The 20405-nt window shown below is 51.7% G+C and overlaps 7 protein-coding genes across 7 annotated transcripts; 5 read left to right on the top strand and 2 right to left on the bottom strand.

Moving 5' to 3' along the window:
• Nucleotides 1-1868: 1868 nt before the first annotated feature.
• Nucleotides 1869-3452, top strand: PMZ80_001313 (uncharacterized protein; the record flags this gene model as incomplete). The annotated part of the gene is made up of 1 exon (XM_064869759.1): nucleotides 1869-3452. The coding sequence occupies one exon, from the start codon at nucleotides 1869-1871 to the stop codon at nucleotides 3450-3452; it is 1584 nt and encodes a 527-aa protein (XP_064735256.1).
• A 581-nt stretch (nucleotides 3453-4033) lies between these two features.
• rhp51 (RecA recombinase Rhp51) lies at nucleotides 4034-5240 on the top strand (the record flags this gene model as incomplete). The annotated part of the gene is made up of 4 exons (XM_064869758.1): nucleotides 4034-4114; nucleotides 4167-4246; nucleotides 4297-4364; nucleotides 4429-5240. The coding sequence occupies 4 exons, from the start codon at nucleotides 4034-4036 to the stop codon at nucleotides 5238-5240; spliced, it is 1041 nt and encodes a 346-aa protein (XP_064735255.1).
• Nucleotides 5241-6039: 799 nt separating this feature from the next.
• On the top strand, nucleotides 6040-8162 carry PMZ80_001311 (uncharacterized protein; the record flags this gene model as incomplete). Its single annotated transcript, XM_064869757.1, has 2 exons — nucleotides 6040-6523; nucleotides 6571-8162. 2 exons carry the CDS (start codon nucleotides 6040-6042, stop codon nucleotides 8160-8162), a joined length of 2076 nt encoding a protein of 691 aa, XP_064735254.1.
• A 1715-nt stretch (nucleotides 8163-9877) lies between these two features.
• Nucleotides 9878-12013, bottom strand: PMZ80_001310 (uncharacterized protein; the record flags this gene model as incomplete). Its single annotated transcript, XM_064869756.1, has 1 exon — nucleotides 9878-12013. One exon carries the CDS (start codon nucleotides 12011-12013, stop codon nucleotides 9878-9880), a length of 2136 nt encoding a protein of 711 aa, XP_064735253.1.
• Nucleotides 12014-12400: 387 nt separating this feature from the next.
• Nucleotides 12401-14326, top strand: PMZ80_001309 (uncharacterized protein; the record flags this gene model as incomplete). Its single annotated transcript, XM_064869755.1, has 1 exon — nucleotides 12401-14326. One exon carries the CDS (start codon nucleotides 12401-12403, stop codon nucleotides 14324-14326), a length of 1926 nt encoding a protein of 641 aa, XP_064735252.1.
• A 2815-nt stretch (nucleotides 14327-17141) lies between these two features.
• On the top strand, nucleotides 17142-18641 carry PET9 (ADP/ATP carrier protein; the record flags this gene model as incomplete). The annotated part of the gene is made up of 6 exons (XM_064869754.1): nucleotides 17142-17195; nucleotides 17249-17305; nucleotides 17359-17409; nucleotides 17727-17895; nucleotides 17949-18542; nucleotides 18592-18641. The coding sequence occupies 6 exons, from the start codon at nucleotides 17142-17144 to the stop codon at nucleotides 18639-18641; spliced, it is 975 nt and encodes a 324-aa protein (XP_064735251.1).
• Nucleotides 18642-19424: 783 nt separating this feature from the next.
• Nucleotides 19425-20339, bottom strand: PMZ80_001307 (uncharacterized protein; the record flags this gene model as incomplete). Its single annotated transcript, XM_064869753.1, has 1 exon — nucleotides 19425-20339. One exon carries the CDS (start codon nucleotides 20337-20339, stop codon nucleotides 19425-19427), a length of 915 nt encoding a protein of 304 aa, XP_064735250.1.
• Nucleotides 20340-20405: the final 66 nt, after the last annotated feature.

The raw sequence follows: 20405 nt of genomic DNA, 5'->3' as shown, positions 1-20405 counted from the left end.
GCGTGACTCGCACTGAGCCTGGCCCGCGAATCATGGTGCTGTAAAGTTAACGAGAGTCTGGCTTCGCAGCTGCAGACTTTTTGGAACAGCGAGACCAGCTGCGTTTACTTGCAAGGATCCTGAGACCGCCCACGAGCTGCTGCAGGGATTGGGACGGCTCACCGTTCTTTCGGAACAGGTACGACTGAAGCACTGATGATCAAGCTACACGGCACTGTATGAGGTTCGGAATGGTAAAGAAAAATGGCAACCAAGCAGGTAAAGAGAAAAGCAGCGACGGTAGTGGGGAAAATATGCAATCGAACTTCGGGCGGAAGTCAGGAAGCCTCCTTCCGCGCGACAGGAACACGCTGAGGTGACACAAACGTACCATAGCGTGCCCCAGGTCACGCCTTCAGCTGCCTTGTTCGGAAGCGCCCGTTAGTCCATTCCGCAGCTAGCATGACGTGCCTGACGAACATGATCCAGTAGACTAACCACTCACTATTTTTGAAACATGGTTGTGACCGAACAAGGTGAAGGATGACTATGACTCTTAGGCATGAAGAGACTAGTCGCCTCATCAAGAATAGGCGTACCAGGACGCGCAGTTATGGAAAGCTCACCGCTGCTTCAGTCGACTCGTTCGGGCACCATTCCTAATGCTTCGGGCTACTCGTCATCTTCTGCTACGAGTACTATGGTCAGATACCCCGGTAACTATTTTGACGACTTGGATATGGGCTTATCCGTGAGCGAAGGTTCCACACCCGTCAGGACCCGAAGATCGCCAATGCCTACGTTGTACTGTAAGCATCGGACATGCATAGACAACTTTCCGCAACATGTCTTTCGCACGCGGGAGAGCATAACTGGTTTGAGCAACTGTCCTCGCAATACGGGATCGCACGGCGATCGGATAAAGTAGTGTCCAGCAACGATGTGTATCAGTTGTGCCCCTTATTGAAGTCTAACGCTCGTCATCAAGCGTTCGCAGGGCTGATAGCCATGCATCGCGGACAGCAAGCGAGCCAAACCGGAAACACAAGGGTTTGTGCAACCATCCGAGAGGCATGGTCAGGGCAGGGCTTCGAAATGCTCTTGGTGTCTCCTCCGGTGCTAAAGCGCTGCGCTAAGAAAGAAGGTTCGACACCCGCCTGCACGCCAGTCAAAGTGGAAGTCTCCACAGCGCTATACAAGGGGGCCCTGCATCAGGACCACGCAAGAGTGCTGATCCACTGCAGGCGGGACAAGATTGCCTCGCTTTCCAGATCCGTTGCTACAAGACGTTGCCATGTCTAGCGAACCATCAAAGTACCGTTCTACATCTGCACCCTGTACATTGAAACACGACAGTCAACTCCTGCGGCTCTTTAGACTTTTAGCCTTGCAATAGCTGCATACTCCAACGAAAACAAGCGGCCGATCGGTCGTGACTCAAGCAAACACTGGGCAAGGACGACATCTGAAAAGCCTGTGGCATTTCTGGACTCATTTCACCATCTGTAATGCTTCGATCGGAACATTCCAGTTGACGGACGAAGCTTAGTCGTCGTTGGACTGGCGCACTCACGTATGACTTGGCCCAGCTACAATATATACGCCGTCCACGTTGCCGCATGATCACGGTCCTCGAGCACAAAGACGATCCCCTGGTGACCGAGAAGCCTTGCGTTTGTCACCATGATCGCAACACAATATAAATCGGCACAGCTATTCTCTCAGTTCCAAAGACCACCTAGTCTCTTGGACTCCGCCTTACTATTGCCAGAGGAGTACACCTGTTATTGTAGGGGCCGGATTCCAATCTTCTGTCATTGCTGACCGTGGTAGACATCCATCGACCCGTTCGAGAGACACTCCAGCCGGACAAACTGAAACCTGACACCATGGAGTCGACCCTGTCAGATGATACCACGTTCTCGGCACTTAATCCTCATGCCGTCTCCGAGCATCCGTCGTCCGAGGATGAAGCAACTCCTCTTAGCTCAGTCCTTGGGAACAATGGATCTCGGACTTCTTCTCACAGTTCCGTGGGTGTACTTCAGACCGAGCACGTCATTCAGCTCTCGAGCATCGAACATTGTATGCCGAGAGCATATATCAGGATATGTTTTGCCTATCGCGTGCCAAGCGAAGACCACTTGGAGAAAGCGAAAGCAAATCTGCGAGCTTTTGTCAAGAAGACCGTTGACGCAAAGCCTTATCTCGCAGGCGAGGTCATGGACGTCAAAGTCCCTGGCCAGCAGACTGGACGAGCAGAGATCAGATTCACCACCGACGGCTACCTCAATTATCCCGTTGTTGAAGTCCAGACATTACTGAACAGTGACGGCACGCCAATAGAATACGATGAGCTCGACGAGGCAGGACTTCCACCAAGCCGGCTGCGCCCTGAGGAAGTCTCGGCGCTTCCACCAAATGTCGATCCACAGAAAAGCTCGCCCGTTCTTCGTGTACGTGCAAATATTGTTAAAGGTGGGCTCATTGTGTCCTTTTACCTGCACCACTGCATCTCTGACGGCACGGGCTTCGACCTCCTGACCTCAGGCGATCTGTTAGATGATGGCTACACATTCTGTGCGCCGCCAGAGTCTAGCGATCTAGACGTGTCAGCACTCGATGACCGGCTGAAATGCTTCGCACAGAGGAAGACGATCATCCGCGAGAAACTCTCGACCGCACCAGCAGACCTACAGCTTACTCGTCAAATCAAAGCCAGACATCTTGACCAGCCTGCGATGCCTACTAATCCTCCAGGTCGAGGTTGTGTTATGATGATCTCTGCTTCGAAAGTTTCTGCACTGATAGACAGATTTAATGGCAACGACACCTTGAAATCTCCGCTATGCCATACCACAAACAGTGTCCTAATGGCGCTATTGTGGCGACATATGACTTGTGCGCGGAGACCTTCAATACAGCACAATCAAGATGTGAAGACTTCGACGCTCCTGATACCTGTCAATGTTCGGAAGAGGCTTAGAGAGGCTTTGCCCGAAGGCTATTTCGGGGCGGCAGTTGATTCTGGGAGAGCCGAACTCGATCTCAACGCGCTTACCGATCTAACGAAGATGTCACTAGATCGGATATCGCATACTATCCGTCAAGCTGTCGTCGATGTGGATGATTCATATGTCAGACAGATGATTGCATTCGCCAACTCTGCGGACACGAACACCGACGTCCACGACATTCAGGCAAGCAACATGGATAGAGTCACGGGAGCAGACATGTACATCACCAGCTGGCTCACCTTGCGAAGCTACCAACATGATCTAGGGATGGGAATCGGAGGACCAGACTGGGTGCGCAAGCCATGGAGCAGAGATCCTGGCTCATGCATCATCCTGCCCAGACGGTCGCCAACACCCGAGTACTACGAAGTGGTGGTGCAGATGACAGAAGCAGACATGGGTCGGCTTTTGGACGACAAGGAGTTTATGGACTATGTCACACGTGTGATTGATTGAGCGGGTGATACATCAGGATATTGTACACAGACGATGCTGGACATCATACGTATTCTCGGGAGCCCATAACGATGGGCTGTGTGCAAATAGGGCTACCATGCAGGATCAGGAGTCAACAGCAGGTATTGGGCTGGGTCACAGGGGAAGGAGTTTTTCTGCTTACCAGAGATACCATGACCAGCTATAATAGCAATAACACATCAGGAGCATAGATAGAGATAATGATCGAGCTACATTAGGGACCGACGACACGATGAGGCTTGCCGAGCTGGTTTAATCCATGAATGGAAACTCGACGTGAGCACTCGTGCAGCTACCTCAGAGGCACGCATCTCGTCTTTCCACCGAGCCAGGCAAGGCCGAGATGGCAGGCGCAACCCATTAAGACACACGTGACTGCGTGACGCGCCTGCCCGCAAGACGCGTCGTGGCACTCCGCCACTTTATGTTTTCTCTACATGATAAATATCGACTTGTCCACTGCCACACTTTACGTACCCAGCAGCATTGTAACCTCTACGCACCTCCGTTTCCGCTGTTATTTCTCTGCTCTCCCACCTCTTAGCTCGACCACCACCAGCATGACACAAACAGACGTGCCGCAAGATGAGTACGAGCAAGGCGCGGGGCCAGGCGCCCCCATTCCAGTCAGCCAGCTTGTAGTAGGTAGCAAATGGCGCATCAGAACAAAGGACCGACGCTGATCATTTGCAGGGTATTGCTGGTCTGACAGAGAGAGACGTCAAGCTTGTGCAAGAGGGTGGCTACCACACGGTCGAGTCGATTGCCTACACGTACGCAGACACACCGCTCTTGCTGCGTTGGCCGCTGACCATGTCCACAGACCGAAGAGAATGCTTGAGCAGATCAAGGGAATATCCGAAGCAAAGGCAGGCAAATTGCTAAATGAAGGTGAGCAGCTCCACTGGTTTGTTGGCACTGCATATGCATGACACTAACGTGCAATGACTGGCAGCAATGAGGCTCGTCCCGATGGGATTCACGACAGCTACTGAAATGCATGCCCGACGCAGCGAACTAATCTCCATAACGACTGGTTCGAAACAACTCGATACATTGCTTGGTGGCGGCATCGAGACTGGGTCCATCACGGAAATATTCGGCGAATTCAGAACAGGGAAGAGTCAGATATGCCATACCCTTGCCGTAACATGTCAGCTTCCTTTTGATATGGGCGGCGGAGAAGGCAAATGCCTGTACATCGATACTGAAGGCACATTCCGGCCCGTTCGTTTACTCTCAGTGGCCAATCGATTCGGTCTAGAGGGTGAGGAAGTGCTCGACAATGTAGCCTATGCGCGAGCCTACAACTCAGAACATCAGCTGCAACTACTGGCGATGGCTTCGCAGATGATGACTGAGACAAGATTCTCCCTGCTCATCGTGGATTCAGCAACCTCACTATACAGGACCGATTACAATGGCAGAGGAGAGCTTTCATCTCGACAATCGCACATGGCCAAGTTCCTGAGAACGCTGCAGAGACTAGCAGACGAATTCGGGATTGCAGTCGTGATTACGAACCAGGTCGTTGCACAAGTCGATGGTGGTCCGAGCGCCATGTACAATCCCGACCCAAAGAAGCCAATTGGCGGAAACATCATTGCTCATGCCAGCACGACTCGACTGAGTCTGAAGAAGGGACGAGGTGAGACTCGAATATGCAAGATATATGACAGTCCCTGTCTGCCGGAAGGAGATACTCTCTTCGCCATCCAGGAACACGGCATAGATGATCCAGCACCAAAGGATATGGAGAAGGACTAGTCGACAGGACTCTTTTCCCGGCTATTTTACGATATGCATTTGACATGTTTGTTTCAGCGTGGTGTCGGTCTGGTTTTCGGTGTGGGATGCTATGTAGCACGAAAAGATGCCTGATGTATTTATTATGGGGGGAAACCGACGAGGAATGAAATATGAGTACCCGGGCCATGGTCACACAAGACATGCTGCCTGATGACGCGACGACAAAAGTCTTGTTCTGATGCCAAAACAAGGTCTTGGTGGTACCAAGCCGCGCCGGCACCGTTTAGCACGGTTTAAAGTGAGCTCGTCGCTGGAGACTCGGCCATGCGGCACGATCGGGAGCCTCCTTCGGACGGAACGAGATGTGGCTGACACGAATAAGATTGCGAGCGCAGTCGGTTGCCACAAGTTGAGAGGAGATCCTCGATAAAACGACATTTTTATAGGCATACCAGCCACACTTATCGCCTTGATCTTTCGCGTCGTCCAGCTTGGCTGTCGTGGCACCTCGTTTCCTCCCTCGCTGTGATTTGTGGTGCACTCCAGTCTCACCTGAGGATGCACCAGTCAGCCCGCTGATAATCATCAAGGCATACCTCTTGTTTTGTATCTCATTGTCATGTGTTCATAGACGTACCAAGTATTGCTGTTCTTACCCATTTCCCAGTCCTGTTTGCCACATTTCGCATTGTTGTTGCGCCATTCCTGCTACACCACCAGTACACGGTTCGCGACGTCGCGACTGCCACTCTTTGTCACACCTTCTCCCCTGCCATCAGCCCCACGAGTCGCGCGACCATAACATCAGCAGCACAGCATGGGTATTGATCAGTATGACGGCGCAATGCCGTCGTCGCAGCAGCGGCATCCTGAATCGAATATCGACGGCATTGACCCGGTCTTGATCCTGTGTGGTCCACTCATCAACTACCAGCATATGGATTACAGTGGCAACGGCGTGAGATGGAATGGATCAGTGCTTATTGTCACGAAACCTACCCAATCGACACCACGACTTGAATATGGACCAGCCCAGTCAAGAGGAGAGTCTATGTCCACTGACGGGCTGAAGCTATATCAAGATCCTGATAAGGCATTTTGGCGCTTTTCACTCGAAGTACCCTTGACAGATATGCAGGCTGAGTGGTCATACGCCATCCAGAATATTAGATTCCTATCAGATGTACATGGAAAGGATGGGCGCAGGTCATTCTTCGTCCCAGGTGCCGACGAGTCCATGCGCATTATGTTTCACTCTTGCAATGGCTTCTCCGTCGGCACTGATGAAGACTTTTGGTCAGGTGAGGAAGGTTACCCTACAAGCAAGAATACATGCTAACTCTGATAGGACCCGCGCTCTGGAATGATGTCCTCCGAACCCACGAAAAGCGACCCTTCCATGTCATGATCGGTGGAGGTGACCAGATATACAATGACGGAGTTCGAGTTAATGGCCCTCTCAAGCCATGGACGGCCATTGGCAATCCCCACAAGCGACGAACATTTCCCTTCGATAACAAGATGCGAGCCGAATGCGATGAATACTACTTCCAGAACTATGTGAGATGGTACAGCACCGAGCCCTTTGCAAGTGGAAACGCTGCAATTCCCCAGGTCAACATATGGGACGACCACGACATCATAGACGGCTTTGGCTCATACACGGACCATTTCATGAAATGCGCCGTCTTTAGAGGCATTGGTGGTGTCAGCTTCAAGTACTACTGCCTGTTCCAGCACCACACAGCCCCTCCAGTATCAACCTTCACCACAGATGCACCGCAGACAATGAGCGCCAATGGCAAGGGAACAACTGACGCAGATCCGAGACAGACAGAGAACACTTACGTCTATAAGAGGACGGCAGATGATCCGAGCTGGATTGTTGGCAAGACGCCTGGTCCCTATGTCGAAGAGCGCTCCCGCAGCCTCTACATGCGCCTCGGCAAGCGCATTGCCTTCTGCGGCATCGATGCTCGGACAGAACGAACAAGACATGTGATCAACTACCCAGAAACCTACGATCTCATATTCGAGCGTCTAGAGCGCGAAATCAAAGCTGCGAACGGTGCGATCAAGCATCTCATCCTGCTTCTAGGTGTGCCCATCGCCTACCCGAGACTCGCATGGCTCGAAAACGTTCTATCCTCACCTCTCATTGCGCCCCTGCGCCTCTTAAATAAGCGTTTTGGCGTTGCAGGCGGCCTCTTCAACCAATTCGACGGAAATGTAGATCTACTCGATGATCTAGACGACCATTACACAGCCCGCCAGCACAAGCCCGAAAGACGCGAACTGATCCTACGCTTGCAAAAGCTAGCCCAGCAGCACGCAGTCCGTGTTACAATTCTCGGAGGTGACGTCCACCTAGCCGCGTGCGGAAGATTCTACTCAAACGGAGCCCACGATACCCCCGCCGAGAATGACCCACGGTACATGGCCAACATCATCTCCAGCGCCATCACGAACAAGCCCCCTCCCAAGCCCGTCGCGAACCTTCTAGCCAGAAGAAACAAGATCCACCACTTAAGAGACGGAAACACAGACGAGACACTCCTAGACATGTTCAACGAGCAGCCAGGCGGCGTAATGAAAGGCGCCGCAAACAACAAGTGCACCATGCCCTCGCGGAACTACGCCTGTATCACTGAGATCCCGGATAACGCACCCGAAGTACCGAATGGGATCTCGGGTACCAACAACGAGATACCCATCGACCACACCGGGAAGGAGGGCAAGAACCGCCCGAAAACTCGCAAGGATAAGGGGCACCATCCGTTACATGATGGGGAGGTCAATGCTGGCACAAAGCACGCGGCTGCGGATGGTGTGAGTAACCAGGGGAATTTCAAGGGTGGATTGAACGTGAGTATACGTGTTGAGATTGACAATACGAGTCGGAATGGGGAGACGCAGGGGTATGGTTTGTGTAGTAAGTAAAAGTACCGCTGATTGATCGGGTGAATAAGCTAACATGTCGCAGTCCCGAAACTTGAACCTCTGAACATAGGTGCGTAGGACGTACCGCTGAAGGAGGATATACCTGAGCCAATATCGAAACAACGCTTCGTCTTCTCGTCGTGGTCAGCGGCAAGAAGGGCGAAAAGAGAAGGAGCAAGAGGAAATGGAAAAAGAAAAGAAAGAGCAAAAACTGTGCTGAAGCGCAGATCTTAATTGAAGCGCAGATTTTGAAGATATGTTTGGGTAATACGATGCCTGCGGCCGTTGAGACTGCGCATGCGAGGCGCCGGGAAGCCGCCACAATATGGGCTATCTCTGCTATTGCAGTGCATGCTAGGCTCACACACGCACACACACCAGCCCATGCCGCAATCTAGAAGAGGAGGACAGAGTATGGTCGCGCGCGGATATGCTGTACACTACACTACACCACACTACATCACGCCACACTTCAGCGAGACGAGATGGTTGTTGTTTCTTTTGTCGCTATGTTATATAGATACCCCCCTGTTGTCTCTTTGGAATGCAAGAAAGTCTAATCAGTTCAACACTCTTCGTGCGCCTCACTGGTATCTTTGTGGATTCGCTGACGCGAGGAAACCCCTCGATTGATTCAAGTTTGTTGATTGATTGTGGCAGTCAGAAGGCAACTGAGTAGGTAGCTAGCTCTGCTAAGGTACTTGGAGTAGATATAACAATACGACATGTTACGGAGGGAAAGCACGAGTTGGGAACCAACGGTTGAGAGGGAAGGCACGATAGAATGCACGGGTAAGCGCGGCCATGAAGGAAGAAGGTCCGACCCTACCATGAAGAATGGAAGGCGTGCCATCAGAATATGCGGAAGGAAGGCATTGCTCCATCCCCATATCAAGAAGCTCTGACTCCCAAGGTGGGAAGCTGTGACCGGATGGTGTACGGCTGGAACAACCCAGTAGGGAGCAGGTCAGAGCAAGTATGGATGGAAGGTGCGAGGAATCTGCGACGCGATAAGAGGCGGGGGAAGGCACGATTTGGTGTACGAGGAAGGTGCAGCCTAGTACGAAGAAGGGAAGACACGACATGCTACTGCAGGAGGGAGGCACGAGCGGTGATGAGGGGAGCTAAGTCACAGTTGATGGAGGAGCTACGGCGGGTGCGATCTACTAGGAGTGGAAGGCAGGACTTGATAGATGTGAGTAGAAGGCATAAGGCACGATTGGGGAGAGGGTGGAATAAGGTAGGTGTAGCCGAGCGATATCCCATGCCGCAGGTCCGGCTTGATATTAGTGGGAAGGGACGAGCAGGGGAGTAGCGGTTTTGGTAGGCGTGACCCAGGGACGAGTAGGAAAGCAGGCGTGGCAGGTACGACTATAAAGTTGAAGGTAATGCGACTGAACGAGAAGGAAGAGAAGCGAGTGCGATCGATAGCGGAAGGTATACTGTAATATCTTCAGTGGATGAGACAACGAGTTCTTGACTTCTGCTGCATATGCAAGGGAACGAGTGCCAGAGTGCTGAAGCTGCCATGATCTGCGAAATAGTAACATTGCATGCATACCGACAGACAACAGCTCGAACGATAACCCCCACTCGAACACGAGGGATGGATACCTGATGCAGTGGTTCCCATAAAAGTGACATTCCATACCGATACTGAACAGATCGAACAACAACTCACTCGAAAACACTTTTCGTAAGCAATCCTAACATCGTCAAGACATTCCGAATATCTCCTGCCCGGCACCCAGATCTAGGTTCGCCTGCGTGACATCCCAGCTATCCAGAAAGCTCCCGCCTAGACCTGCGCCGTTCCCTCCAGAGCCTCCGTCACTGACGCTGAAGTCTTCCCAGTTCAGACTGGCGACGTCGAAGGGTGGTAGCCCGGGGTCACCCAACCCGTTCATTGCGCCGTTGTTCTGCATGCCGTAGGATCTGGTTCCGAATCTCAGCTTGTCGAGTTGTGCTGGTCCAGGGTAGAGCAATCTGGTCAGCTCCGCGTCCTGCGCGGGTCCGAAGCTAGAGAGACTGGGCGGTTTATTGCTGAAGACTGATTCGAGGAGTGGACCGAGTAGACGCTCGTAGATGCCAGCGTAGTTGCTGACTTCATCCCAGCCCTGACTTGCCAGTGTGAGGAAATTCGCTGTGAATACCTTGGTCATCTCGAAGATCTGTTGGGCACCGAACTTGGCGGATATGGTATCGAAGCCGTATCGCAGACAGAAGAGGACGACCATGCTGTTTTCGAGGACGTGGTGGGCGATTAGCCAGCTGCGGCGGTAGAAGCCAGAGACAATGTGTTCGCGGAGAGACTTGGCAGAAGAGCATGCTGCTTCAAAAGCGAGCATCAAAGAGCGTGGATGTGGCATTGGGACGCGTGGGGAGGGTCGATGGAGGTTCGTCAGGCCGTGCATGAGTGTAAATTCGATCAGTTCGTGACCGTCGTTGTATTCGTCGTACCATGCTCGCAGTCGACGCTCCATCTCATCGAGCCAGTCATCCCATGTTTGTGCTGGGTTGAGAGGTTTGTTTTGGAAGTGGACTTCTGTCATATGGGATTGCAATCTTCTGAACTGTACCCAGCGGATGACGTGGCCTTTTGTCTCGGTTCCGTTGGGGTCGATACCATGAGGATGAATGTGCCGGTCGTCTAGCGTGGATGGGAATTGTGCGTCGATGGTTTCGTCTGGAATGGAAAGTGGTCTTTGGAGTGCCGAGCAAATTGAGCGATCGAAGCAGTAAGCTGACCAGAAGACACGTCGTCGCAAGTCCAGCGTGAGATGATCGTATGGGGTGGTATCTGGTGGCTCACGATGTAGTCCAAGTTCCAGGCATGCTCGCATCACAGTGCCTGTCAGCATCCAGACGTTCGCTTGCCGAGGATTGATCGCAGCATATTGAAGCACTAGACAAGTGATCTGGATGCCTGCAAGGTCTGATGGTATCTTTGCTTTCTCAGAAAAGTGCTGTATACCTTCTTCGAAGAGAGAGCCAGAGAATATCATGTGCTTTTGCTCGTGACCGGTTTTGGCGCTGCCGAGCGTGGCTGAGACAGCTAAACACAAATAGACAATGAGGAAGTCGAAAGAAGGCGGAATCGTTCTATGACCGGGAGGTAGACCTTGTAAAGTTCTGAGGACGTTGTCAAGCTGTTGCCACAATGAGGGCGCATGTAGAACCGGGAAGATTGGGTAGACTCTCGTCATGTACTTCTTCATGAGGCTCTTTATGATGTTGATAGGTATGCTTTTCAGCATCATGCAGCTGATCTCGTAGGTAGTTGGTCGTGATAGAGACTTTCTTCTGACGTCGCGCGGGCTTGGTAGCGTAGCTAAAGCAGTTGAAGGCGTCAAGCTCATTCTGACCCGAGCTATGAGATCTGTCATGCCTGGTCCAGGGGCGAGAATTGCATAGATCATAGCTTGCAGCTCCTTGGATCTCATGATTTCTTGTCGGTCAGGATCCTGCTCGTCAGGCGCCGAAATGTGCGTGGCTTGAGGCGGTGCCATCGGCTCCTGCTTCACTTCTTCCTGGTTGCTGAGTTCAAGAGCTGGATTGACGTGGTCTGTGAAAGGGACACCATTGTGAGTCGGCATGCCAGCCAGAATGTCTGAGGCGTTCAGTTCTTCGAGATGGCCATTTCGTGCTAACTCTCCTTCGATCTTGGCAATTTCTGCTTCAAGATGCTGGACGATGCTTCGTGGAATGGACGAATCCTGTTCTTTGGAGCTGTACCCAGTACATTCTGCTTTGGCTGTGACACATTGCGAGCATGGAATTGCTCTGTCGCATTTGATCTTTCTACGGCGGCAACGCGCGCAAGACAGTACAGACCGGCGGCATTCAGCCATGTTTTTTGACTTCACGCAGAAACGTCGATAACGTGTCAAAACAAGCCGAATAACCTCTCACTGAAGCGCAAGGACCTAGTAAACATGAACGTGATAGTCATCATCAACATTGGGCAGGTCAGAAGGCGGCTCTTTCACTGATATCGCTTGCACCTTCCGATTGCGCACTTGGCGCCTGCTCCCCACTCTTGCCCCGGTCGTTTAGTCATAATCTCGTTGATAACAACTTCCCGAGCCGAGCTCGTTGCTGGTTGGAAAAGCACAAACTCGAAAACTAGAAGTTGGGGTGTCAAGGACGATATAAGGAGTTGACAGTTCTTTTTGATGGTGTGGCTTGACGCTGATGTCCATCGCGTCTTGACATAACGGACAATCTCGTCGACAAATATGGAGGAAACCGCCGCGACGGGGACGACCGCAATTTCCGAAGCTGAACTTACTCGACTACTACCTACCTGCCAAAGATGTCGTCGTCTACGGAGGAAATGTGATACACAACTACCTGCCTGCCGACTATGTCAGAAAGGCAAAGCAGAATGCACCTTCTTCGATCATGCGCTTCAGCAGACTTTGCCGCGAAGTTATGTTCATTCTCTGCTCAATCGTCTAGGCAGATTGAGAGCAGTACAGATTACAATCAACGGCGGCACACTTGACCAGAGTGCGATAGCTCCAGGCAATAACTACTCCAGTCATGTACGAAACATTTCATCGGCATCGCTGGATCTGCAGCAACAGCAAGACTGGCGAGCGAGAAGCAATAAAGTTTCCTTCGACAAACACTTCGCTCTCGAGGATGCCAATCCCACATGTTGGCAATTCTTTGGAAGCAGTTCCGCATATTCTCTAGCAGTCGAAGTGCTGGTCGCTGCTCAAGCTCGGTTTGGCAAACTTACACACCCAGAGAACTACGCAGGACCAGAATTCAAGCTCAACCTGAATATTCCCGAATCACTCGAGCACCATGAATTTCGTCCTTGTCCGCCGAGGGAAGAGGTTGAAATGCTCGTCAATCTCTACACGAGATCATCAAATGTGATCAACGGCTATAGCGACAATGCCGACATCGCGGCTGAGATAGACACGTACCTTAGACACCAAGGCAGCGCGGTCAAATACCTCACAGGTCTGGAAGCACACCAATTCTTTCGCATCGCCATGATCTGCGCCATAGCATCATCCAACAAATCCCGCCAGCAGCCACATTACGCTACCGAATCTTTCAACTACTACGTCGAAGCCCTTCAGTGTGCTGAAGAAGTGACTTCCGACATCTCCATCGAAGCTCTTCAATCCTTGCTGCTCCTCGTCCTCTACGTCTTCTCCTACCCGAGACGTGGAGATGTCTGGAAACTCCTCGATTATGCATGTCGTCTTTCGGTCGAGCTCAACATCCACTGCGAGACAGGAGATGAGTATGAGGACGAGAAGTCTCGCCAAAGACGTCGATCAATCTTTTGGGGTCTCTACAGCCTTGAACGAACATTCGGTCAACATCTTGGGCGACCGTCGGATCTTCCTGAAGAGATCATCACAGCAGAATATCCAGCCAACCTGACTGCAGGCCCTGTCGACCCGTCCTACACTCAATACATGTTAGTGTCACACTACTACCGCCTCATCTACCTCCGCAGCGAGATCTTCAGAGTACTCTACCTGCCGGCCGTCGCGCCCGACCTTCCACGCTCTTGGTACGAAGACCGCTTCGAAGATTTCCACGTCTGGCGTAATGAGGTGGCCCACATCATTGCTGCGCCCGATCATATCCTTGGCATGGGCACAATGCAATGCGAGATGGGCTTCAACACATCCATCAATTTTCTCTGCCAACCACTCCTCCTTCGCGCGCTCGCCGCGACCAAGGATGCGGACGCAATTCCTTCGCAGTCGCAAGAATTGGTCATACCACGCGAAAGCTACGATGCAGCAGTGAAGAGCATCGAGTTCTACGATCGCATATTCCATGCTCCGGAGGGTACACCAGAGGGTGATTACCCCGTCACTATCGTGTCGGCGCACTATATCCATCAAGCCACGTTGACAATCATGGCGCATGTGCTCCTTGCACTTGACGGACGATTGCCGCTCGTCACCCTGTCAAGAGATGTCGAGCAGTTCTCTAGGACGGTTGATCAGGAGGGAAATGTGCATGTTGAGGTGCCGCCTATTGACTTTAGCAATATTTACGATATTTCGGAAGCGTGTCTGAACTTGTTGAATCACTTGGCGAATCGGTGGTCGGGTATGGTCGGGATATTGGATCTGTATAAGGAGATGCACGAGAAGGTGCTGCCAGCGCTGGCGGAGAGGTGAAGAAGCCTATCAAAGTCGGGACACGGTATCACTACGAAATACTGGCACACGTAATGAGTACTAAGTAGATTGTTGTGTATGGGAACCCACATCGGTATGCGACAACTTTCTGCGGCATTAGATTCATGACTGTCACGCATTATCGATGCGACCAGGACTAGCAGATAACTCTGTCTGTAAATAAGTGGCTGGGTCGTTCGCCCCGAAACAAGCAGATAGCCGAACAAAAAATCAGAACAAGAATGAGAACAAGAACTACGAGTCGAAGCGATGTAGAAATCGCGGCCGAGAATACCATCTAGCTGTGGATTGTCATGCTTTCCACCTAGTAAATACCGTGCTCAACGTTAGAAAGCCAGAAGTACACTTCCTGTTCTCTGGTGGTAATGAGCCCAGTAGCGCCTTGTTCATCTCTGGTTCGTATTGTTACCGGGTGGTTCGGCGGAGCCAGCGGATGGAAATTGAGGTGCAACTCATTCTGAATCGAGGTTGCCATGATTCTGTGTACTTTGTGAAGTAAAGTGGCTCTGAGGTATTTCTGAATGATTTCGTGTCACAAGGTGAAGAAGAAGAGAGAGAAGAGAGACAGACAAGTTCACCCGTAGTTATCTCTTGTTCGTCGTATCGGAAATCTTGTTCTTCTCGTCTTGCTGGTTCTTGATCTGCTCAGCAACAGAAGCTCGCTTGTTGTCTTTGTGCGAAACATGATATCGGGTTATCATGATTTCAATGGACTGGTGCACCCTCGAGTGCCGGAAAATCGTGCTTCATCGCAGTGTGGGTTGCCTCTTCGAACGTCAATTCGACAGGCCTCGCGAACTAGTAAATGTTCATGTCGACATATTCATGGCTCACTGCATGGCTTGTGACAGCCCTTCAAACTCAATCCTAACCCTCGATCTCACACTCCGGCCCGACCAACGTGGCATTCATCTCAGTATACCGGTGCGCCCCCCAACATCGAATCTGAGGGCTCATGAACTTTGTCTGGAGGGGGATGTAGTACGTGCCAATATGGGGTTGACCCAGTCTTTTCCGAATGAATTGTAGCATTTTGATTTTGTCACCTTTTGGTTCCAAATGTCCAATGCAAATGCTTCTGATCAGTGGATACTGGTCCCTAAACCATTGCGTGAGTACCTTGAGCTTCTCTTTATGCATTATCGAGCGTCTCCTTACACAAGAACACACGTCTCGCATTCAATGCTGCTGTTACCAAATCCGTCCTCTTGGAACTAGAGATTAATCCACTGGTGAGGGAACATAATACTGTGAGCAGACGCAGTGAGGTAGCTGATGGAGCTGGGAGGATCTGACGTGCTCCAGCTTGAGCAAGAGTATCGTGCACGACGCAGCAAAACCGATCGCTTGCGCCAGGCGTGCCACCGAGCACTGAGGAGACACCGCACCCTGGCCGGTCAAAGCATCCTCGGTCATTTCGTATTTGATCGCTGCCACTTTCCGGTTCTCATCGTATGCGTACTGTTGAGTACAGCTGATTGGTGAAAGCTTGGTAGGGAGGTCACCTAGAGACATTGAATGATTGTCAATGTGGTCGCAACATCGATATTCTCGAAAGACGCCCTTCGGCGTGGGAGATATGATGCATAGGTATTGACGGAGCAATGGCACGCGTGAATCATGATTTGGGAGTCTTTCACTGCCTACTTGGCTGCTGAGTTATACTTCACGATGATACGGCACTTCGAGCCAGCTGGGATGCTGAGCTGAGTCTGGCGCTGTCAAGCAGCTTGATCGAGGAGTTCATGTCGGCATTTATCTGATTCGTTGTATAGTGATTCGGGAGGGCACCATGGTAGAGAACTGCATCCTGAGGAGCACTGCCGGTCGTTGACTAGGTTTACCATCACAGAGCATTTCGAACTCGATACTGGTGTATGCCATGGGTCCGATCAGGTCATCGATACGGCAATGAGCCGATGCTATTGACAGTCATGGCACTGTTCGACAGTGACACGGACAAACCGATTGTGGAAGCGCTTTTGCGTTGAGCTTTCTTCGACGCGAGCACGATCAGGTCAATGTAGAAGTACCACTCCAGAGTCCGGTACCAATATCTGGACTTCTACCCCTTTTACAAGTGTTCGCGCTCGGCGTTCTGGAGTGGACTAAACTGCATTGGAGTCTTTCTGAGCTCCGGTGTGAGGGAAATTCATCGGTCTCACGAATTGTGGATCTAGAAAATTTTGAGGCGCTGAGGCTGGTGCAGCCGGCAATCGACGCTGAGCGTTCAGGCGAGCCTTGGGATCGGCATACTCGGGCTCGCCCATGGGCACAGATTCGGGCGAGTTTCGAAAGCAACAACTTCGAAATGAAAGGTCGTGCCATCCGTTATGCACGTGCTTATGCATAGTGAGAGCACCATGAAGCTGTAGTGAAGCCCTGTAAGCGTTGGAACTAAGGTTTGATACCTCAAATTAGCATCCGAGAGGACGAGGCTGACGAGGAAACACAATTTTCTTGTCAGAGATTGCCATGTCAACGGCCCTTCCAGGTCGGGATTTGTCGGAAGTCACGCAGTTTTGTTCTTCCGGCTGCCCTTAATCCTGCTATGAAGGACGCTAGCCCAATTTAGCTTAGCCCGAGAAGCTCAAGTTCTTCCATCCTGCTGCTACTTTTACCTTCACTCCTCTTCAACTTTTTTGTCCTCAAGACATCTTCGTCGAATTCATCCCGTTCATCCCTTCTCTCCACTCATCTGGTATCGCATCGTCGATAGCCATTCAGCAGGTGTCGCAAAGTCGATCACCTATATTCCTTGGTTTCTCCGTCTAACCTTTACAACACCGCAAAGATGGCATCTGGCGGAAAGGAGGGCGAGGTCGTCCAGTCCAAGAAGGAATTCATGGTACATTTCATACCTTTGTATGCTTACCAGAGCTATAGCTAACAAGCTACTAGGGCATGCCCGGATTCATGGTTGATTTCTTGATGGGTGGTGTTGCTGCCGCTGTCTCGGTAAGGGGAACTAAGTGCGCCTGATAAGGACATACAGCTAACAACATGAATAGAAAACTGCCGCCGCTCCCATCGAGCGAGTCAAGCTTCTCATCCAGAACCAGGTATGTCGAATTTCGACCCCATCACGATTCCCATGTTCAGCCCTACCATAGCAACCTCGGGTCTCAGATCGCATTCAAGAACGAGAAGAGCAAAGCCGCAGTCACACATCATTGCAGGCGTTGTGGGTCAAGTAACCCACTAGTGACTTGCAGTGTGCGCAAAATAAAATACGAGTCGCATACAGATCTCTCCGTCACAACTGCAGAGCGAAGGGCGATCGACGATATGCGTCAAGAGATTCGAGGAAGCTACTTACACAAAAGGACTCCTCACGCACACACTATATCACGACCTATGCTGACATCGTTGCTTCCAGGATGAAATGTTGAGAGCTGGTCGTCTCGACCGAAAGTACGATGGTATCGTGGAGTGCTTCAGCAGAACCGCAAAGAACGAGGGTATCATGTCTCTGTGGAGAGGTAACACTGCCAACGTTATCCGATACTTCCCAACCCAAGCCCTGAACTTTGCTTTCAGAGATACATGTAAGCAGGTTTCCATTCTATTGCTATGGACCCGGACACTAAACATTGCGCAGACAAGTCCATGTTCGCTTTCAAGAAGGAGCGTGACGGTTACGCCAAATGGATGGCCGGTAACTTGGCCTCCGGTGGTGCTGCTGGTGCCACCTCGCTCCTGTTCGTCTACTCCCTCGATTACGCCCGTACTCGTCTGGCCAACGACGCCAAGTCCGCTGCCAAGGGTGGTGGGGGCCGACAGTTCAACGGTCTGGTCGATGTCTACAGAAAGACTCTCGCTTCCGATGGTATCGCTGGTCTCTACCGTGGTTTCGGTCCTTCCGTTCTTGGTATAGTCGTCTACCGTGGTCTGTACTTCGGCATGTACGACTCTCTCAAGCCCGTCATCCTGGTTGGTCCTCTCGAGGGTAGTTTCTTGGCCTCTTTCGCTCTTGGTTGGGGTGTTACCACTGGTGCTGGTATTGCTTCTTACCCATTGGACACTATCCGACGACGAATGATGATGACATCTGGTGAGGCCGTCAAGTACTCTGGTTCCATGGACGCTGCCCGAAAGATCTTCGCTGCTGAGGGTATGCGATCATTCTTCAAGGGTGCCGGTGCCAACATCCTCCGTGGTGTTGCAGGTGCTGGTGTGCTCTCCATCTACGACCGTAAGTTCTTCGAATCCTTCACATATGTTCGTGCTAACAATCTCTATAGAGGTTCAGCTCATCCTCTTCGGCAAGAAGTTCAAGGGTGGCTCTGGCTAGATCACTCTCCCGACCACTACGATCTCGATTACGGCGAATCAAGTGTACCACTAGCAATCACTTTACAACATGAGATACCCTCTGCAATAGATGCAGGTGTCTATAATAATGGGTGAAGAGATTGTTACAAACATGGCGAAAAAGTTGTTGGTGGCTTTGCAAATAGACAAGAGACCAAGGCATGCAAGCGGCGATGAAGGGCGAGATGGGATTCATCGATAACGCAGGTTTGAGGTCCTCCTCAGTGTGTATCATTGTACTTTATCTTGCTCTTTTCGCGAAATGAATGGCGTCGATTTTCTCTACATTCTCGTGCTCTATTCTACCTTTTCCTATGCTGCGTGATTGTTTGACTGGTCGTCCCCATTTACTGTAGTTCTTGCATTTGGTCCTGCCCGGAGTTGCAGTTGCAGTGTCCGCACCGGCATCCGCTCCTTGCCTCGCGCCTGCGATGCTAATCCTACGTTGATACCGAGCATACTTCTAATGCACTGTAGAAGAAAGAGCTCGTGCCTAGCCCGCCTGGCTGTCTCCTGGATCAAGGGCCTCTGGTGGTCAGCGACGAGATCATAGATTCTGACCAGCAAGGAACACCCGAGTTAAACATTCCCCGTGCACCTGAAGATGAAACACAGATAATCAAATCTGTTAGAGCTAACATTGTGTTACATAGATACAAAACCAGTCGATCCATCCATCCATCCATCCATCCATCCATCCATTCCATCCATTCACAACCACATCACCTCATCCTCCCTCCCATCCGTCCCAACCCCTCCCTACTCACGGCCTATCATCCCCCGGCCCCATAGCACTAACCATCTTCCAAATCGTCTGCTCCCCCGCACTCAGCCTCTTCCCCGCCGCCTTCGCCCACTTCGCCGCCGTATCCCACACGCTCTCCTCCTCTCCGTCCTCCCCGCTAAGATAGATACTGGGGTCATTATCGAGGATCCCGCGGCCGCGACGTTGTGTTGGACTTAGCGGGCTGGATATGCTGCTGCTGTAGGTAGAGCTGCTTGCGTTTGCGTAGAAGGGGGAGTGGTTTGTGTAGGTTGGGGAGGTGAGGGTTTTGGTTGGGATTCTGTCGGTGAAGGGGTGGGTCTGTTGGGTGTAGCCGGGGGGGTGGGAGAGGTCGTGTGTTGGGTTGTTGGTGTTGTTGCTGCTGGTGCGGGACATGGGGCTTGAGTTTGAGGTGTTTGTGTAGGGGGAGGAGGGGGCGTAGGGTGAGCTTGAGGCTGTGGCGGTGGTGGACAGGGGTGGGAGTTTGGAGCGGGGGCTGCCGGCGCCGTTGACGCTGCTGATGTCGATGCTGCCTCTGTATGAAGCCCGTGGTGGCGGTGCATAGCTGGCTTTGCGGGTGTGTGAGGTGGGTGTGTAGGGGGAGGAGGTCTCGTCAATTTTCCAGGGGAGAGGCGCGGCAATGGAACTTTTGCGCGTGTCGAGACGTGGTGTGGGTTTTGTTGGTTGTTGGGAGGCTGTTGGGGTGCTGGGTGCTTGGCTTAGGAGCTCTGGCTTTGACTCGTTGTCTAGCATGAGTGGGACGTCTTCCATAGCGTCGGTATCTGTCTTCGAGGTGGACGAAGTCGTAGCTTTTGAATTGCTTGGCACGTCCAAAGCCTCCATGTTCTTGTTAAGAGACTCCTGGGAAGATTTAGAGCTTGATGGGGAAGCACTGTGATTTTCGAGGCCTGCCATCTTTCTTAGTAGCACGTAATTGCATGTCCGAACAAGATTTCATTAAGACACAAGGGAGCTTCATAT

The sequence above is a fragment of the Knufia obscura genome (assembly GCF_036327395.1).
Source record: "Knufia obscura strain CCFEE 5817 isolate CBS 148926 chromosome Unknown scaffold_1, whole genome shotgun sequence".
Lineage (NCBI taxonomy): Eukaryota > Fungi > Ascomycota > Eurotiomycetes > Chaetothyriales > Trichomeriaceae > Knufia > Knufia obscura.
This window is presented reverse-complemented; position numbering and strand designations above follow the sequence as displayed.